The sequence below is a fragment of the Ornithorhynchus anatinus genome, chromosome X5 (genome assembly GCF_004115215.2).
Source record: "Ornithorhynchus anatinus isolate Pmale09 chromosome X5, mOrnAna1.pri.v4, whole genome shotgun sequence".
NCBI classification, from domain to species: Eukaryota; Metazoa; Chordata; class Mammalia; order Monotremata; family Ornithorhynchidae; genus Ornithorhynchus; species Ornithorhynchus anatinus.
The window spans coordinates 53,931,551-53,949,493 of record NC_041753.1 but is presented as its reverse complement, the minus strand read 5'-3'; the positions used below and the strand labels follow the sequence as shown (position 1 = coordinate 53,949,493).

Sequence of the window (17,943 nt, the reverse complement as noted above, 5' to 3'; positions counted from 1 at the left end):
CCGTCACAGCAAGGCTTTTCCCCCAAGGAGTCAAGAGACAGTCTGAGGACACTAAAGGAGCCCACTACAGGGCAAACTACTTGAGTCTCTTTTCTCCCATTTTAGAGCGAAGGGAGGCAGAACGGCAGGGTGACGGGGTCGGCGCGGTTAAGAGGTCCGAGTTCTGATTCCGGTCTCTCCCCGACTCGCCGGTGGCCTGGAGCACTTCACACCCTCTCCCTGTCTCGACTTCGTCGTCTGGGCAAGACGAATGACAACACTCATGGCGTAAGAGGAAATAAATTATTATGAAAGGTCACGCACCCAGAGGAATCGTATTCCTCACCAACCAAACGGGTGAACCTTTTCACGTTTTCGGAATCTCTTTCTTGTCAACTTGAGAGGCAGACACCGTTCTGGGCCCCGTGGCTTGGAGTCTCTCCGTTGCCTGGGCAGCAAAACTCACCACTGTGTTTTTGGGGGCCGGGGGGGGGGGCGGGGAGGGGAGAAAAAAAAGCAGCAGCCACACTGACTGGTACTGACCTGTGCAGATCTTCCTCTTCGGCTTCTGCAAAGTTAATTGTGTATTTAACTGTCCGGGCCATCAAAATCCTAATGTCAAATGTGTCCTGAGGAAAATATTCACAAGTGTTATCCTCTCGGGATGAACTGAATGCAAACCAGCTCGCCCTGGATTTTTTTTTTTCTTTCTTCCCTTTAAGGTATTCGATAAGCGCTCCACTAGGGGCCAGGCACCGTACTGAGCGGCGGGGTGGATACAAGGTAACTGGGTTTGGACGCAGTCCCTCGCCTACACCGGGCTCACCGTCTTCATTCCCGTTTTAGAGATGAGGTAACCAAGGCCCAGAGAAGTTAAGTGACTTGCCCGAGGTCACAGGGCAGATAAGTGGCAGAGCCGGGATTAGAACCCAGGACCTTTGACTCCCAGGCCCGTGCTCTTTCCACTAGGCCGTGCTGCCTCTCGAAACCGCCGCCCGTGGGTTACATTTTTCATCCTGCCTTTCTAAAAAACACATTTTCCATGAAGAAGGCAGCTTTCAGAAGGCCTCACTCAGCTGAAGGAGCCGGACAACTGATCTCCATTGGAACATTTTACATTTGGAAGAAAGCTCCCGGAATCCCAGTGTTGGGGGGTGTGCAGGCTTTGGAAGACTACACAATCTGGGAGGGTCTTGGTGCCGTCTCGGGTCATTCCGTGTGCCGACCTTTAGTAGGTTTCATGCATGAATTAGGGCGATCCACTCAACCGGGTCCTATTTACAGATAGGCGGCTTTAAACGAGGTCTGTTTCGAATAGCTCTCTCCCCCACATTGGAAACGGACATTTTCTGTGAGAAGCACGATTTTAAATGATCTGCTTTAGGAACGAACTACTACTGGGAGACGGATCGAAGACGGACCAGTCTGCTCTGCCGCAGGTAGGAACCAAGTGGCTCCCTTTCATTAGATGTTTTAGAAGGACGGCGCTCCTAAGAGGTCAAATCACTAAGAGTGCCAGGTGCCGCCTGTAGCAGATGCAACGACATAGCCGAGCGTCATTTTTACAGGGGCGCGGCGTGGGCTGTCGTACATCTGTTTCTTTTAACCACCGCCCGCACGACGGTTCAATTTCGGAGTCATGTGCGCCACGCCTTCAAACCTGACGGGCCACCTTATACTGGCATTTCCAAAAGGTTTCGCACCCTCTTTGACCCTTCCTGGCCTCGGGCCAGGGTGTCTGAAGACGCCCTCGAAGACGGCCCCGGAATAAAAAGCTAGAACCGCAATCGGGCCCTTTTACGATACTTCCAATTAGCCCCGGGGGGAGGCTGCTGCCCACTGCTAGCCCCGGGCTGCGAAGAAGCTCCCGGCACGCACTCTGCAAGAGACACCTCAACACCCAGCTCGTGACGCCACAGGCCAGCCTGTTTAAAGTCCAGTGAATGAGGAAGATTTTAAAAGAAGAACGCTAAAAATGGAAAGGAGAACTAAATACGGAACGAAACCGGGACTTGGTTTACCCAGCGTTTTTTGCCTCTACCGTGCGCAGTTCCCGTCGGTGGGTGGGAGGTTGTCAGCAGAGTGCGGGGATTCAAGTCTACAGAAAGGGTCCCGGCAAAAAGCCGGGATGAGAACACGGAATGACAACAACGTTGGCCTTAAGGTCAAGGTTGAAGGAGGAATCACTTCAGAGAGATGGCTTTATTCACATCCAGGCTATCTCTGGCTACACGGAACCTCGGAATTTCTCCAGGCTCTATCTTGCACATTTTTGAAGAGGAGGCTAAACTCCGGAACTCAGATACTTGGCACGTTCCAAAGCCTCCTTTTCGGTTGACGTTAGTTCTGCCTACTGGGGAGGCGTGGGTCGGGGGGAGGGGAGGTCGAGGCGGGTGGAGAGGGAGGGGAGAGAGAGATAGGGGGGTGGCAGGACCAGGAGCAAGCATCATGCGCGTGCTCCAAAAATTTTCAGGAGCAGAACGGGTGGTCCAGAAGCCAAGAAAAATACAAATTGGAAACTGTCAAGGAAATGTCGTCGAGTGAAAAAAGGAACCCGAAGGGGAAGAAAAAAAAAAAAAAAAATCAACCGGAGGAATTCTGGAGCATTGCAAAGGATTTTATAGATTTTTTTGGGTGTAAACTGAGAGACTGAGTTGTTCGATTCCAAATCGAGAGGCGAACGTTGGTTTCAAAATCCCCAAAAGAGTTTTGGGACAGGAGGCAACGTAACACGGCGGGTTATACCGCTGGCTCAATTTCCCTCATCCGCTGTCGGGCTCTGGGGAGGCCCGTTCACGTCCCTAGTTCAGTTTCCTGGCCTCTCCAGAGGGAACGGGCCTGCTCCTCCATGAGCTGTGGGGACAGAGAGCATCTACGTGAACCCCCACAGATCCACCTGGGAATTCTGGTTAGCGATCGATAACCTGAACATCCCACGAGGAGGAGACTAGCGATCCTACCAACCGCTGCTCCGGAGAGAGAAGCTCTAACTCACGCTAGCCCTAAATGTCCAAGGCGGGCTCTTCGAAGGCACTGCCCAGTCAGGCCCGGTGAGCCCAATTAATTCCAGCTAGGATCTCGCGAAACCGTATTACCTCTTAAGCTACTCCTAGATCCCGACTTTCTCGGATGGCTCAAACAAGACTGTTGGTAACAGCTCTCCAGAAACATCACCATCCACTCCGAAGGTGCTGAGAGCCATGTGGAAATTTAGGGTATACGCGGGTTTGTTATCAGGAGTGCTGTCGGGAGTTCTTTGGCTTGTGAGACCCCTTAATATAATTCTGAGGGGGATCTGCACCCTAAAGCCAAGGTGACAGTTTGGCACCCACCCCCTCCCCGCCCCCCCGGTCAATACTGGACCTTCTCTAGGCATGACTCCCATTATAGGTAAGTTGAAACGCAGGCTGTCCTCTCACGCATCCGATGTTAAACTTTTAGCACCACTTCCTCTCGGGGAGCTCACCGTTATGATAATAATGATAATTAACGGTAGCTGTTAAGAGTTTACTGTGTGCCAGGCACTGTACTAAGCGCCGGGGTGGAGACAATCAAATCGGGTTGGACACAGCCCCTGTCCCTCGTGGGGCTCACAGCCTCGATCCCCATTTTACAGATGAGGTGACTGAGCCGAGGCCAAGTAAAGCGCCTCGCCCAAGGTCGCGCAGCAGACGAGGGGCGGAGGCGGGCTTGGAACCCGTGAGCTCCTGACTCCCAGGTCCGTGCTCTATCCGCCACGCCACGCCGCTTCTCTGAATCAAGCCTGGGCACGGTCCCGCTGGACAAACGGGAGATTCAAAATGGCCCCTTCCACTGGCTTCCGGCAACGACGGGCCCTTTGGCGACTTGGCAGCCGGACGCCGGTCATGAGGATCACTACTGTTAAGATGAACTGCTGAGCCTCCACTCCGGCGGCACATTCTGGAAGGGCTTTCCCTCGGCGTCCCCCCCCCCCCCTAAGAGTTCTGCGTTCGGTGCTAACCGCCAGAGTCATTTGCCATGCCAGAGCAGCACGTCGGCATCTTGAGACAGAGACGGCCGGTCCCATCAACTCTACCCGTCTCAGATTGCCCTTCGAGGGAGGGCACCTGAGAGATAAAGCCCGGAGGAAACGGGGAACACTTACGACAATCGGCTGTCTGAAGTATTCTTCCACAGCTGCGTTGCGGAGGCTGGTTAGATTGACCCCATAGAAACACTGCTGGTACCTAGAAATAGCAACACACGGTGGGATGTCGAGCGAAGGGAATTACCGTGAGCTCCGTTCCTCCCCGGTTTCCTGGCACCTACGGAAACCGAAATGTGCTCTCTGCGGGAATGCGGAACGCGGCTAACGGTGTCTTGTCAGATGTTCCAGACTTCTCTCTCGACAAACACAGCCGTCCCTGTGGCTTTGCTGCCTGTGACAAAATTGGGGCGGCTGGAGGCTGAGGGGAAAATGAATCCGGGGCTTCCGCCGGAGGAGGGAGAACTCCACAACGCGCCAGGCGCGTCGAAACAGAATCAAGCAAACCATCCCCGTAAACCTCGGTCAAGCAGCGTGATGCGACCAGCTGGCCCCCGTGGACCATCAGAGCTGCCGACGGTTACCTCGGGGCGACACATTTTGGAAATAGCGTTTCTCCTCCAGTTTCTGCAGAGGTTTTGTTTAAGCTGTGACACCCCGTTGACGCCGAGGATCTCCCAGTGTCACAGACACCTAACGAGAGCATCGGTCAAGCATGGAGCTCCACGACTTCTTCCCACGCCTACTCTTCTAGCCCCTTGAGGGTCAAAGAGCCAGAAAGTACTTCGAAAATGCACCGGCCGGTGCTCCGCTCAGGAGAACGCAGACACGTCGCTCCACTTGCTAGTCTCAAAGGGCATCCCAAATCCCACCGCTGTATTCCCGGCAGCGACCTCTGTATAGGATTTTAACCTAGACACTAATATAAAGTGGGGAGGGGGAGGGGGCGGTGATAATGATCGCAAAACTCAGTCTGCACGGAGGAGAAAAGAGTAATTTTAAGGCAAACATCTTTACCAACGGAAACCAAAACATGATAACGTAAGTCACGCCTAGCTTCCACTGGGGGACAGCACGATGTATAGAGCGGCCTGAGGAAGATAAAATAACACAGCTCAAGAGTCTTAGAGCTGTGACATTTCCCATCTGCTTTTATTATTTCGCTTTGCTTTCGAGCTGGAGTATTGAGATTCCTAGGCGGGAGAGATTCGATTCAGCCTGCAATGGCTTCTTCCCTATTTCCTTAGGGGTGTCCAGGGAGTGGCCTCGATTTATCCCGATTCTCCATTTCTTCTCCTGGCAAAGCGTCCAGTGGATGGCAGGAGTTACCTTCTTGTCGATGTTGTTTTTCTCTCATTGTACCGTACGTTCTATTGCACGTACAACACGTTTGTAGACGTGCACCAGCCACACATACGCTGTTCACCCCTTCATTCGTTCGGTCACATTTATTAAGCGCTTACTGTGTGCAGAGCACTGTACTAAGCGCTTGGGAAAGTGCGCTACAATCCAAACGAGTGACGATCCCTACCGGCAACCAACTCCTCACAGTCTGGGTTATCGTAACCAGAAAGAAATGTCTGTCCGATTCGCTAATTGCGTTGCACTGTACTCTCCCAAGCACTCGGGACAGTGCTCTGCACATAGTAAGCGCTCGGTCAGTACCACTGATTATCTTGGATCAACCGCAGCTCTTAGCACAGTGCTTGAAACAAAAGAGCTTCACAGGTACCTCAATTATCATCATCATCATCGTCGTCATTATTAACAACAGTAACGGTATATGATATCTGTAGGTTTAGCGCTTCAGGTTTGAGTTGGTAAATCGCTCTTCACCCCTGCTCTCTAGATCCCCAGGACTTAAATTGGAAGTTCCAAACCAGTTTCATTCCTTGTGCCTTTCACCAGAAGGGGAAGCTCTGTCGCTCTGTCTCTGTCTTTCTCTCTCTCTCTCTCCCTCCCTCCCTCCCTCCCTCCTCAGCTGGCCTGGAGTACCAAGGAACCTCTAAAGGCTCCCTCTTCCCAGAAGCATAAGTAGAAATGCAGGGAGAATAATCTTTGATGACCGTGAACGCTCATCCCTGAAGGAAATGATCGAAATGGCAAAAGCTCTGTTTCATGCATTGATCTGAATTGACAGAAACTACCTTTTCATCCCTGGCAGTTGTAAAAATACACCTCCCTAAACTAACACAAAACTCCGAGAGAGAGATCGATTTGTTTTGCTTCACCGGCACCACCCTGACATTCATTCTGTTCCACCCGTGAGGGAACAGCGAGTCCGATATTAACAGCCAGACCCGGGACCGGGCAGCGGGAGGGACGACGCAGCCGGCCCCTTCTCTCTTTCTGTCCGTTTGTACGTTTTCTCATTAATCTCCATATCCCTCCACTGGTTTAGCTCAGGAACTGGGGAGGGGAATCTTCCGGGGGGGGGGGACGACGACGACGACGACTTGGGTTTGTTTGTTGCATGTAACGGAATTTGTTAAGCGCTCGCTTTGTGCCAGGGGTTGTACTAAGCGCTGGGGTAGGTGCAAGATTAATCGGGCTAGACGCAGACCGTGGCCCACCTGGGGCTCACAGAGTTCACCCCCGTCTTACGGATGAGGTAACTGAGGCACAGAGAAGCGAAGTGACTTGCCCAAGGTCACCGGGCAGACGTGCGGAGGATCCGGGATTAGGACCGTCTAGCGGGGGGCCGGGGGAGACGGGCCACTGAAAACATTACAGGGAGGAGAAGCAACTGAACGTTAAGTGCCGGGCGGGACGACTCGATTCAGTGGCGTTCGTTTTTGGGTTGAGGAAAAGAAGTCAGCACAAGGAGGAGTTGTTGATCTGAACCTGCTTAACGTGGCGATCTCCTCCTCGTGTGCCATATAATTCATTATCTTAGAACTCTTCAAAAGAGAACTATACTCTTCCTCATATCGCTCCCGATTCACTCTTTGGACTTTGTTCTTATAATATCTTGGGTTTTGCGGAGTGCTTTGAGTCCCAAAGCACTCTCGCGTTATTTATCTCGTTTTGGGCGCAAAGCAGTCAGCCCAGGCAACGGGGAAATGAGAGTAATGAACCGTCCTAATAATAACGAAAATTATAATAATAATGCTCACGATGGTATCTGTCAAGCACTTACTGTGCGTCGAGCACTGTACTAAGCGCGGGGGTAGACACAAGATAATCAGGTCCCACATGGGGCTCGTTGTCTCAGTAGGAGGGAGGACGCCGACTGAATCCTCCTTCCGCAGATGATAGAGCCGAGGCACAGAGAAGTTAAGTGACTTGCCCGAAGTCCCACAGCAGACGAGCGGCAGAGCCGAGATTAGAATCCAGGTCCTGTGACTCCCAGGCCCGTGGTCTTTCCACCAGGCCACGCCGCCTCTCTCGATATCACCGGAAGGTTGCTATGAATTGCAATCCGGTGTTGGGATATGCCTCTTGGGCAGAAAGAAATCTCCATTATTTCCCTAATGGTTTTCAGGATAACGGCCATCCAATAAAGCGGAGTGGGCTGTCCGGCTGGACTTAGCGCAGGAGGTGCGTTTCTTCAGATATCCTTGGGCTAGTTATTAAGATCTACCCAGCTGATCATCATCACAACCTGGGACAGATTTCCTGCACAATTATCACCGAGTTACCCTACCCCTGTGAAGAAACGGGGCACAGGCCTGGGGGGGGGGGGTCAGCCCCTGCAACCCGTCTGCCGCGTGACCTTGGGCGAGTCACTTAACTTCTCTGGGCCTCAGTTACCTCATCTGTAAAATGGGGATTAAGAGCGCGAGCCCTATGCGGAACAGAGACTGCATCTAACCCGATTATCTTGTATCCATCCCAGCGCTTAGTACAGTGCCTGGCCCCCACTAAGTGCTTCACGAATACTATTATTGTTATTATATTATTAATTATTCTTGACATAATAATGATAACAACCTTGACCTCACTCAACCAAATCTACATCCAGTAGCGTAAACTGACCTCAGACCTGAGAAAGGAGAGTTGCCGACGCCGATTTTTTCTTTTTCTCTACAGACTTTTGAGCCGCATCACGGCCACCATTCCACATGGGGGATTCCACTTCCAACTTCCCTAGTCTCCCGCACTCCGCAATCGCATTCGGCAGGCCACCGTTATACCTAACGACCGTTGAGAATCTTTGATCCCTTCTTCCTCCAGCTCCTTTACAAACTGCCCTTGATACTCTCAGAATCCCAGCTATATCTATGTCTGTAGAACCCCTGACCCCGTGGTACCCCACCAGCCGGTAAAGATTTGCTGCTTCAGATGAAACGCTGGCCCGAGAAGCTCAGAGACAGGAACCCTGGAGACCAGTGAAGGTGGAGAAACTCTTTGTCTTTGGACAAGAAAATCAAAGTAGTTGGATAAAAAGAGAGATTGCATCTGTACCAACTACTGGCTCTTCGGTTCACTAATCTGACTTATTAAGGACAGGGCCAGAACAGTTGGCTCTCACTTACTCATCCCACCAACATAGCGTTTCGGCTACGATCTAATTCAAGGGATGTGAGAGAAAGCACAGCAGAATCTTAAAAGACTCTTGCGACTTGCAGCTGTTGAATGTCTTTCGAGAGACCCCTAGATTGATGTCGACTCCTGAAATCGGCATCCAGGATTTAGTCTGGCAGTGGGAGGTGGGCCGCTGGTTAAAGCTCCTGGGGTCTCCAAAGATAGTTTACCCACCGGGTCCCGTTGCTAGGATACCTAAGGGACTCTGTTAACCAGTCCACGAGGCAGAGCTGTGTTCTTCATGGTTCTCCAGGTGCTCGAATGATCCCTCCCACAGATTACGGTTGGTCTGATCCACTGCCTGCTCCAAAACAGTCCGCCTTTATTAGGGTAAGCCCCCCTCCCCCCCCGCCATATTGCGATTATGAGCAGCTTTGAGAATAGCAAAGGATTCCGCAAGTGTTCTCCGCTGGGCAAGAAGTCATCGGCAGTGTTTAGGGTCTAAGGTAGGGGAGGGAGAAGTGTTCATAAAGAAAAAACGCCTAACCCTTTCCATGGGAAAACTGATCAACCGAAACGGCATGCAGATTTGGAATCTCTCAAGTGGCGTCCCCCTGAAAAATTACACTGCGGATGGTTTGAGGCCCGCTACATCCTGCTCTCGCTCGTAAAGGACGGGCGCAGAGAACTGGGGGCTCAGAAAGCAATAACTTTGAATAAGTGTTCATCTGCGACGCACACCTTCCCTACTAAAAGCAAACGCTTCCACTCCGGAAGCGTCTTCCCACCTCTTTGGTTGCTTTTAGGCGGTGGCATCGGCTGCTTCTCCAATTTAGTCAGGGGCTGAATGAAGGAACAGAGTTCATCGTCTGTGCTAATTACAGGTTGTATGTTTGTCAGCCTGCGACTGCTGAGCCTAGTTTGAAATTCACAAAGAGGGCCAAAAAGCACCATGGGGAACTCAGGTGGGCTGCTCCGGTTCCCGTCACAGGCCTGTAATCCTGCAAAGATGTGTACGGATTCATCTCTTTGATGAGGACACGGCTAATTATCAAAAAAAGGAAGAAGAAGAAAAAAGTCCAGCTTTCACCCATTTCACTTTTCCAAGGACACCGGCAAGTCGAAAATACAAATGCGTGGCCCCATTCCATCAGATTCACAGCTTCTCATCATCTTATGACATTCGGGGTCCAAGCCAAGGGAAAGGAAGCTGAGAAGATTAAGAGTCGGAGAGGTTGGGAAATGATAAACCAGCCCCCTAACAGGTTTCTATTTCTTCCTCATCTCCATCTATAAAAAATCCACACAGTAACCACAGAGATACGGTGACCATTTTAAATTCCATTTGTAAATAAGCGCTAGCAGGTTCAGCCAGGCCCTGGCTCCGGGTCAAAATACATAATGCTGCCACACTGAAGAGATAGGGCTGGGCCCAGAACTGTTCCCTAGAGAGCAGAGCCTTAGCACATTCTCCGGACCTTCTAACGCACGACAGACTCGTCGCGGGCGGGCTTATCGTTATAGCGTACTCTCCCGAGCGCTTAGTACAGTGCTCTGCACACAGTAAGCACTCAACGAGTCTGCCCGAATGCATGAACTGCAGGGTTTTGGAAGCAGTGAGGGATCTGACCGCGTGTTCTGCCCCGCTGCCTCCTCTGGGGCAGGGCAGCTCTGATCGGAGCCCTTCTTCCTGTGTTTTCTCCTGTATCTGCTGACACCGCTCTTTACAGTAACTACCCCCGAGAAGAATGGGCAGTTCTTATCTCACACACCCGGAAATACACCTTGTCGCTCTGGGGAGCCACGGGATCCTAATGGCGTACGAGGATGGGGGGCACCGGGGAAGGGTGGGGTCACCAGAGAAGATGGAAGCCGCTGGCCCGGATAGAATTTCGAAAGCGAGGGGCAGGAAGGAGAAGAGGACCACGATATCCCAGAAAAGAACTGAGCAATAAAGGAAGCTGTAGCCGTCAGTCAATCGATCGACGGTACTGACCGAGAACTTACGATGCGCCGGGCACTGTACTAAGCGCTTGGGAGAAAACAATACAGAAGAATTAGCGGATGCGTTCCCTGCCCTTAATGAGCTTACAGTCCATTATCCCTTTTCAACCCAGGAACCTTAAGGCTATTAATTGACTACTACTGCTAATTCCCCTGCAGGACTTTTCTGAAGCTGCTAGATCCACCCTACTTCAGTCGGGACCGAGAATCCTAAACTCCAGGATCTACACGGAGAAGCCGGTGGGTAAACTAAAACAGCATTACCAAAAATTTGCTCTGGAGCAGTGTTCCATGTAGAGCTGTTCATCCGAGAAAGGCGCCAGATGAATGTCACCGAAGGTTGGAAACATCATTCCTAATTGAACACAAGATAGTATTCAGAAGCGGAATTACGTTCTCCTACGTTCTTGGTGAAATACAACCCTCACCCCCCACCCAAACACCAGCAATCCGCTTCTCCTCCTCTCTCTCTGGCTGCTCCTTCTCAGCCTCTTTGGCAGGCTCCTCCTCTGCCTCCCACCCTCTAACCGTGGGTGTCCCTCATGGCTCGGTTCCGGATCCCCTTCCGTTCTCCATCAACCCCCACTCCCTTGGAGAACTCATTCGGTCCCCCGGCTTCAACCACTGCCTCTATGGGGATGATTCCCCAATCTACATCTCCAGCCCTGATCTCGCTCCTTCACTGCAGTCTCTCATCTCTTCCCGACTTGAGGACATCTCTACTTGGACGTCCCCGCCAACGCCTCAGACCTGACACGTCCGAAACCGAACTCCGTGTCTTCCCGCCCACACCCCGTCCTCCCCGTGACCTTCCCATCCCCGTAGACAGTGCCACCATCCTACCTGTCTCACAAGCCCGTAACCCTGAAGTTATACTCCACTCATCTCCCTCATTCAACTCACATATCCGATCTGTCACCAGAGCCTGTCTCTTCGACCCTCACGGCACCCCTAAAATCCGCCCTATCCTCTCCATCCGAACTGCTGATCCGCTGATCCAGCACTTTTCACATTCCCGATCGATTCCCTGTGGGCAGAAAACGCGTCCACCGACTCTTCTGTTCCGTAAGTCTCCTAAGTGGTCTGCATACGGTAAACACTCAATAGATGCATATCGGCCTCCTCTCTGATGTCCCTGCAGCCTGCCTCTCCCCACTCCAGTCCTCGCTTCACTCTGCTGCCCAGGTCACTGGCGTAATAACCATTCAGTCCACGTCTCCCCACTCCTCGAGGCCCCCCAGTGATTACCCATCCACCCGCACACTAACAGAAGCTCCTTACCTTAGGCTTTGAAGCCCTCCATCAGCTTGCCCCCTCCTGCCTCACCTCGCTGATTTCCCGCTACAACCCAGCCCACATACTATATGGTTGTCCGTTACCCGTCTGAATTTTTCTATGTCTGTCTCCCTTATCGGAGTGTCAATTCATCGCGACAGAGAAAGGGGGATATGAGGGGTGGGGGGAAGGGAGAGGAAGAGACGGAGGGAGGGAAAAGGAGAAAGGGGCACACTTAAACTCAGTGGGTGCGTAGAGTGAGTTGTTTCTCTCCCCTACTTCAGAACCGCATTTGCTTTTGACAAATCTAGCAGGTAAATCTGAGTCGTGTCCAGGTAACACACTGCAGAAGTTGCCGGTCAACTCACCTTTTGACTTTAACCACTTTTTGGAATGGAGGTAACTCTCCAGCATTCTCTCATTGAAGAGCATATAACCCATTGGCTCAGAAATAACCACATCTACAGATTCAGGCAGTACGATTTCTTCAATTTTTCCTGATAAGACAATGATCTTATCTGAAAGATTGTTATTTTTCACTAGAATCTGGAAAAGAAAAAAAAAAAAAAAGATGTATCGGCTGCCTTTATTTAGACATAATCCTCAGGCCCAGCTGTTAATGTGTGAATAAAAGGGGAGGAGTGCGAGAGATAAATAATGTAAAAAAAAAATCCTCACGGCCTCCACAGTACTAGCCCGTTTCCCATTGTTTGATTCTCCGGGGAGTTGGAGAACAGTTGGCCACCATTTTCTGAAGGAAAACACTTCACCACATTTAAAGACAATAAATAAGGCTTTTCACAGAATTTTGCTTTCCAGATGAACTTTCTCAACTTCGTTCAAGCTTCTTTACAGTTTCAATTTTCCCACTATTAAATAACTTTTCATGTCGTCCACTGTATCCTATCTGATTTCTTGACATTTCTCATGTACTGCGGAGCCTGGAATTGGAAAGAAGTAGTTCGATAAGGATCCAACTAGTGCCAACATTTCTACACATTTTTTTCTTCCACTCATGTATTTATCAGTGTTGTATCATGTCAGCCAGAATGTCTGCCATAATCCCTAGAAGACATTCCCTAGACCACAGGCATCCTCCAAGTCGCAAGTCTGTAGTTCCTTTCTCCTTTTGAAATGTAAGACCTTTCCCTGTGTCTGTATTGAAAACTAACGAAGGCATTCATTAAGGGCTTGTTGTGTGTGCTAAGCGCTTCCCTACTCGGTGGTCCCAGAGGGCGGGAGGACAGGTATTTTATCCCTGTTTCACAGAGGAGGAAACTGAGGCCCAGAGAAATGAAGTGATTTGCCCAAAGTCCCAGAGCCGGCAAGTAGCAGAGCCGGGTCTAGAATCGGGACGCCCTCGTTCCCAGTTACAGGCGCTTTCTACTAGGCCACGCTGCTATGGAACTTCACAGCCTATCAATTCTTGGCCATTTCTCCACTTCAGACAGAGCACCGTACGTACTGAGTGCTCGGAGAGTACAACAGAGTTAGTAGATACGACCCCCATCTTCCGGGAGCTTTCTAATCTTCCGAATGCCGTGTGATGTCGTGCGGCTCACGCTTCCAGTGTTTCTTCTTTAAATGAACGATATCTATTAGATAGCAAAACATAAAAATCAGGGTGCATTTATCTTGTAGGGACAACTAGGGCTCGGGCGCCTCTCCATTCCTGGAGTCGCTGATAAATTTTGTGTTTCGAAACCGATCGGGAGACAACTGCTCTCTGTCTCAACGAAGCCCAAGCGAAACGCCCCACTGCATACGGGCGTCTTGAGGAAACGCACGGAAAGGGTCTCTGCCGAAATCTGCAAAACATATGTAGTCGCTGAGCGTGTCGCCACCGCTCTGCCGGAGTCGCTGCTTCCCCCCCCCCCCCCCCCCCGCAGATCCCGATAAAAATGGGTGTTTGGCTTCTGAGCCGTGGGACTCGTCAGCAGAAGCTGAGGCGGTGGGTAGCTTGGGTCCTTAAAATGAAATCACCGGACATAAAGGCGTCCGGTGCCGTGACGGAACTGAACAGAGGCCAGACCATCTGAAAAATAGACCGTTTGGTCCACAGCAGGCCAAACGGTCACCCTGATCGTTCGGGCCATGGGTTTATACTAACTGAGAGGAGGCAGTGTCACTTCCATCAGGCCCCAGAAGATATTCAGATGGCTTTAATAACGATAACGGTGGCATTTCAGTACCTACTATGCGTCAAGCGCCATGCCAAGCACCGGGGTAGATATAAGCCGCGTCGGACCCTGTCCTTGTCCCTCGCCAGGCTCGCGGTCTAAGAAGGAGGGAGAGCAGGAAAGGCAGCGTGGCTTAGCGGAAGAGCCCGGGCCCGGGAGTCAGAGGTCGTGGCTTCTCCTCCCTCCTCCACGGCTTGTCAGCGGTGCGACTTTGGCCAAGTCACGTCACTTCTCTGGGCCTCAGTTACCTCATCTGTTAAATGGGGATTGAGACGGTGAGCCCCATCTGGGACAACCCGATTACCTCGTATCTACCCCAGCGCTCAGAACGGCGCTCGGCACATAGTAAGCGCTGAACGAATGCCGTCGTCATTATTATCATCATTTAGTCCCCATTTTACAGATGAGGAAACGGAGGCCCGGAGAAGTCGAGTGACCTGCCCAAGGCCACTCGGCAGGCAAGTAGCCGAGCCGATGAACGCACCACAGATCCCCTGCCGCCCGGGGCCCGTGCTCTTTCCGCCAGGCCACGCTGCTTCACTCCTTTGACTTTGGAATCTCGCCTACTTACCGACACGCATCTCCTCCTCTAGACTTGACGCTCCTCGTGGGCGGGGACCACTTCCTCCGACTCGGCTGTAATGTACTCTCCCAAGTGCTTAGTACAGTGCTCTGCACACAGCAGGGGTGGGAGAAATACCTCTGATCGACGCGACTCAAGTCGTACAGCCGAAATATCAGAGCGAAGCCCTTCGACGGAACCCCATGCCCGCCCCCCGCTACTCGCCGTACCCAGTGAGTTGAAGCAGCGTGGCTCAGTGGAAAGGGCCCGGGCTTGGGAGTCAGAGGTCACGGGTTCGGGTCCAGGCTCTGCCACTTGTCAGCGGTGTGACCGCGGGCGAGTCACTTCACTTCTCGGTGCCTCAGTTACCTCATCTGTCAAATGGGGATTAAGACTGGGAGCCTCACGTGGGACAACCTGATGACCCCGTATCTCCCCCAGCGCTTAGAACAGCGCTCTGCGCATGGTAAGCGCTTAACAAATACCAACATTATTATTATTCTTAGTAGAGACATTTGCTCAGAACGGTGCCACCTTAATTACGTGCCATTTGGCCCTAGAGGCAAACTGATGCAAGCATCACCGTCCCAGAATATGAAACCTCATCTGAAAGTACTCCTCCCTCACCCCCGGGGCCGCCAGGATTACGAACAATCCAGCGGGAGCAGTGTGGTCCGGTGGAAAGAGCCCGGCCCTGGGAGTGAGAGGACCGGGACTCTAATCCCAGCTCTGCCCCTTTTCCGCTGTGTGACTTCGGGCAGGTCACTTAACTTCTCTGTGCCTCAGTCACCTCCCCCGTTAAAGGGGGGGTTACGACTGTGAGCCCCCCATGGGACTGACTGGGGACTGTGTCCAACCAGATTGGCTTGTATCTACCCCAGCACTTAACACAGTATCCGGCATATAGGAAGCACTTAACAGATACCGTTAAAAAAGGAAAAAGAAAAGAGAAAAGGTACTCTATGAATACTGTTCCACCCAACCCACCGCAAATTCCATTCATTCCACTTTGTGCTACAGTAAATCAGTGGCACTGGCACTGTGGAGGTGGGTGACACTCGATCAGTTAAACTCTTTACACCCGGGGCCGGAAGAGAAGGAAGGACAAGCGCTTTCTGGATTTCCGATTTTCCAGAAGAAAAGAATAAACCCTGAAAGTGCCGAGTTGCATCCGTCTTCATGAGAATGGGTTTTTACTGATGGTCCTGAACCTGGCGGTCTCAGGGTTTCAAAGGTACCTGGATCATTTGGGGATCTGAGCATTTTGAATTTGGGGTGTAGGCCAAAACATTAGAAGACGTTTCTAAGAAAGACTCCCCCAAGGTAAGGCGGTGTTTGGTGATTTCCAGATAACGAAATAATGATCGTGGGAGCATGCTTTTTCGATCTAACTCTGCTCTACACGGACAAAACACAAAACAAAACAAAAACACTGTGTGCAAATGAAGGTGACCAGAAAGCCAGTTACGCCGCAAGAGCAGCGACCGAATGTAACTCTCTATGGAATCATCCCCAGAATTTAATTTTGCTTCTCTTCTGTGATTTCTTGAGAGGATAAAATGGTTCTAAAATCCTCCCTCCCCACAAGGTCAGCTAACTGCTGTCGTGGGTGGAAACATCAGCGACTGCCAATACTGTGAAGAAAATCCTGGTGGGAAGGGGAAGTGTATTAGCTATCAATGGATAACAGATGGGGAGGTGGGTCCCTTGGAAAAACCACTATAGACCGCCTGAAAATAGTCTGGTTACTTTTAACTACTTCTCTGTCCTCAGCTCTTCCTCTCTTGCAAGATGTCAAGACTTGAAATACATGTTGACACATCACCCTGGGTTCAGGAGACACCCAGTTGGACAGAAACCAGTTATTTCAATCGATCAATCATATTTATTGAGCACTTACTGTGTGCAGAGCGCTCTTCTAAGCACTTGGGAGAGTATACAATGTAACGGAGTTGGCAGACACAGTCGCTGCCCGTAATGAGCTTATTCATTTACTCATTTACCTTCTGTCCCCTGTCTCTATGCTGTTACTCGTCTACCTCACGGATGGTTGCAACTGGTGTTTGCTCGTCTCCCCTTTCAGATCGTAGGCTCCTCGGGGGCAGGAACTGTGTTTTCTACTTTTATTGGGCGTTCCCGGGCACTAGTGCAGTACAACACTCTGCCCCCAGCAGACGCTCAATAAACGCTGTTGTCGATGATTGTGACGATAAGGATAGCACCTTCTTTCTGGGGAAATCCAAACGTCTCTGTCTTTGCTCTGCCTGCCCAGTAACGGTAACGTTTCCACGGCTGTATTTATTCTCTCTCTGTTTCCTCAATGGAGTCATCCATGCGCTACTGAGGAAGGAGGAAATGGCCGGGTCATCCGGGAGTTCACCTCACCTCTCTGTTTCAGTTTTCCCTATGTAAAACGGAGATGTCATCTCGACCGGACCAGACCTTCCCCTGGGCCTCGGATGCAGCTCTGGTCCAACAATCTGGAGAGGACATTCGGAGAGGACCAAAGAGGATGACCGACTGGATGGAAAATAGAGGGAAGGGGGTCCGGCTCCTCTGGAGAAAGAAGGAGGAAGGCCGTTCACGAACTGACTTTGCGTTTATGAAGGCCCGTAACCAAGTCATTCTCCTCTTTACCCGGTCAGAGCGTGAAGAGATCATCATCACTACCAGCAGCACGATTGAATGAATGAATGAATGAATGAAGGAAGGAAGGAAGGTGCAATTCATAACAATAACAACAACAACAGCCTCAGAGAGGGAGAGCTGAGGAATTACCTGAAGAATCTGAGCAGCGTAGACAGCCACTGCGGATCATTCAAAACTCCCTCTTTTTCCTCAGCAGTAGGATGGGTTTTTTTTTTTTTCTGGAATGTTTTGAATAATTGCCTCAACTCTGTTTCCTTTCCCTGGGTGGGCCCAGCCTTGGGGCAGAGATACCCACGCCCCAGTTTCCCCTTCTGGCATTTTCGAGGCAGGAGGGATCGGAGCCCTTCCCGCTCGACGGTCTTAAGGCCGATGACACGGCTCTCGAGGCAGGACTCTCAAGGCAGCTAACGTGACCTGGGCACGGCTGAACAGATGCGCGTTTCGTGACCCGAAGAAATTCCCACCTGAAAATGGCACAGAGAATTTCTTTCTTGCCCTCAATCCCTTAAATCTAAAACCAGGCTGCCGAGGGGGTTGACGGAGTCAAAAGGTCTTTGCCTGTACTCCGGAACAGCTCTGCCCTCACTCTCCTGATCACCTCTCAAAAATTCACACTCAAGTGACTTTTCAAAGCAAGGTTCACCGCTACTGTGGAAGGCAGGATTTCGACATTCATCTTCGGGCTTTGCATACGCTCACAGTTCATTCTGCTTCAGAGCACTGAAACATCTGCAGCTGCAAGCGGGGTTTTACATTTTTCCCCCTTCAGCCGCAGAATGACAACATCCTCTGCAAAGACCCCACAGCGCATGCATTTCCTC

At 51.2% G+C, this 17,943-nt stretch overlaps 1 protein-coding gene across 1 annotated transcript in view; it reads right to left on the bottom strand.

Annotated features, from left to right (window-relative positions):
• LOC100088048 (histone-arginine methyltransferase CARM1-like) overlaps nt 1-17,943 on the bottom strand; it is a 134,668-nt gene that overhangs the window by 11,141 nt on the left and 105,584 nt on the right. Inside the window, exons 6-9 of the mRNA XM_029056132.2 lie at nt 12,100-12,277; nt 10,721-10,811; nt 4,106-4,187; nt 523-608 (exon numbers count right to left, since the gene is read on the bottom strand). Coding sequence (XP_028911965.1) covers nt 523-608; nt 4,106-4,187; nt 10,721-10,811; nt 12,100-12,277 — 437 coding nt within the window. The remainder of the gene's footprint in view (nt 1-522; nt 609-4,105; nt 4,188-10,720; nt 10,812-12,099; nt 12,278-17,943) is intronic.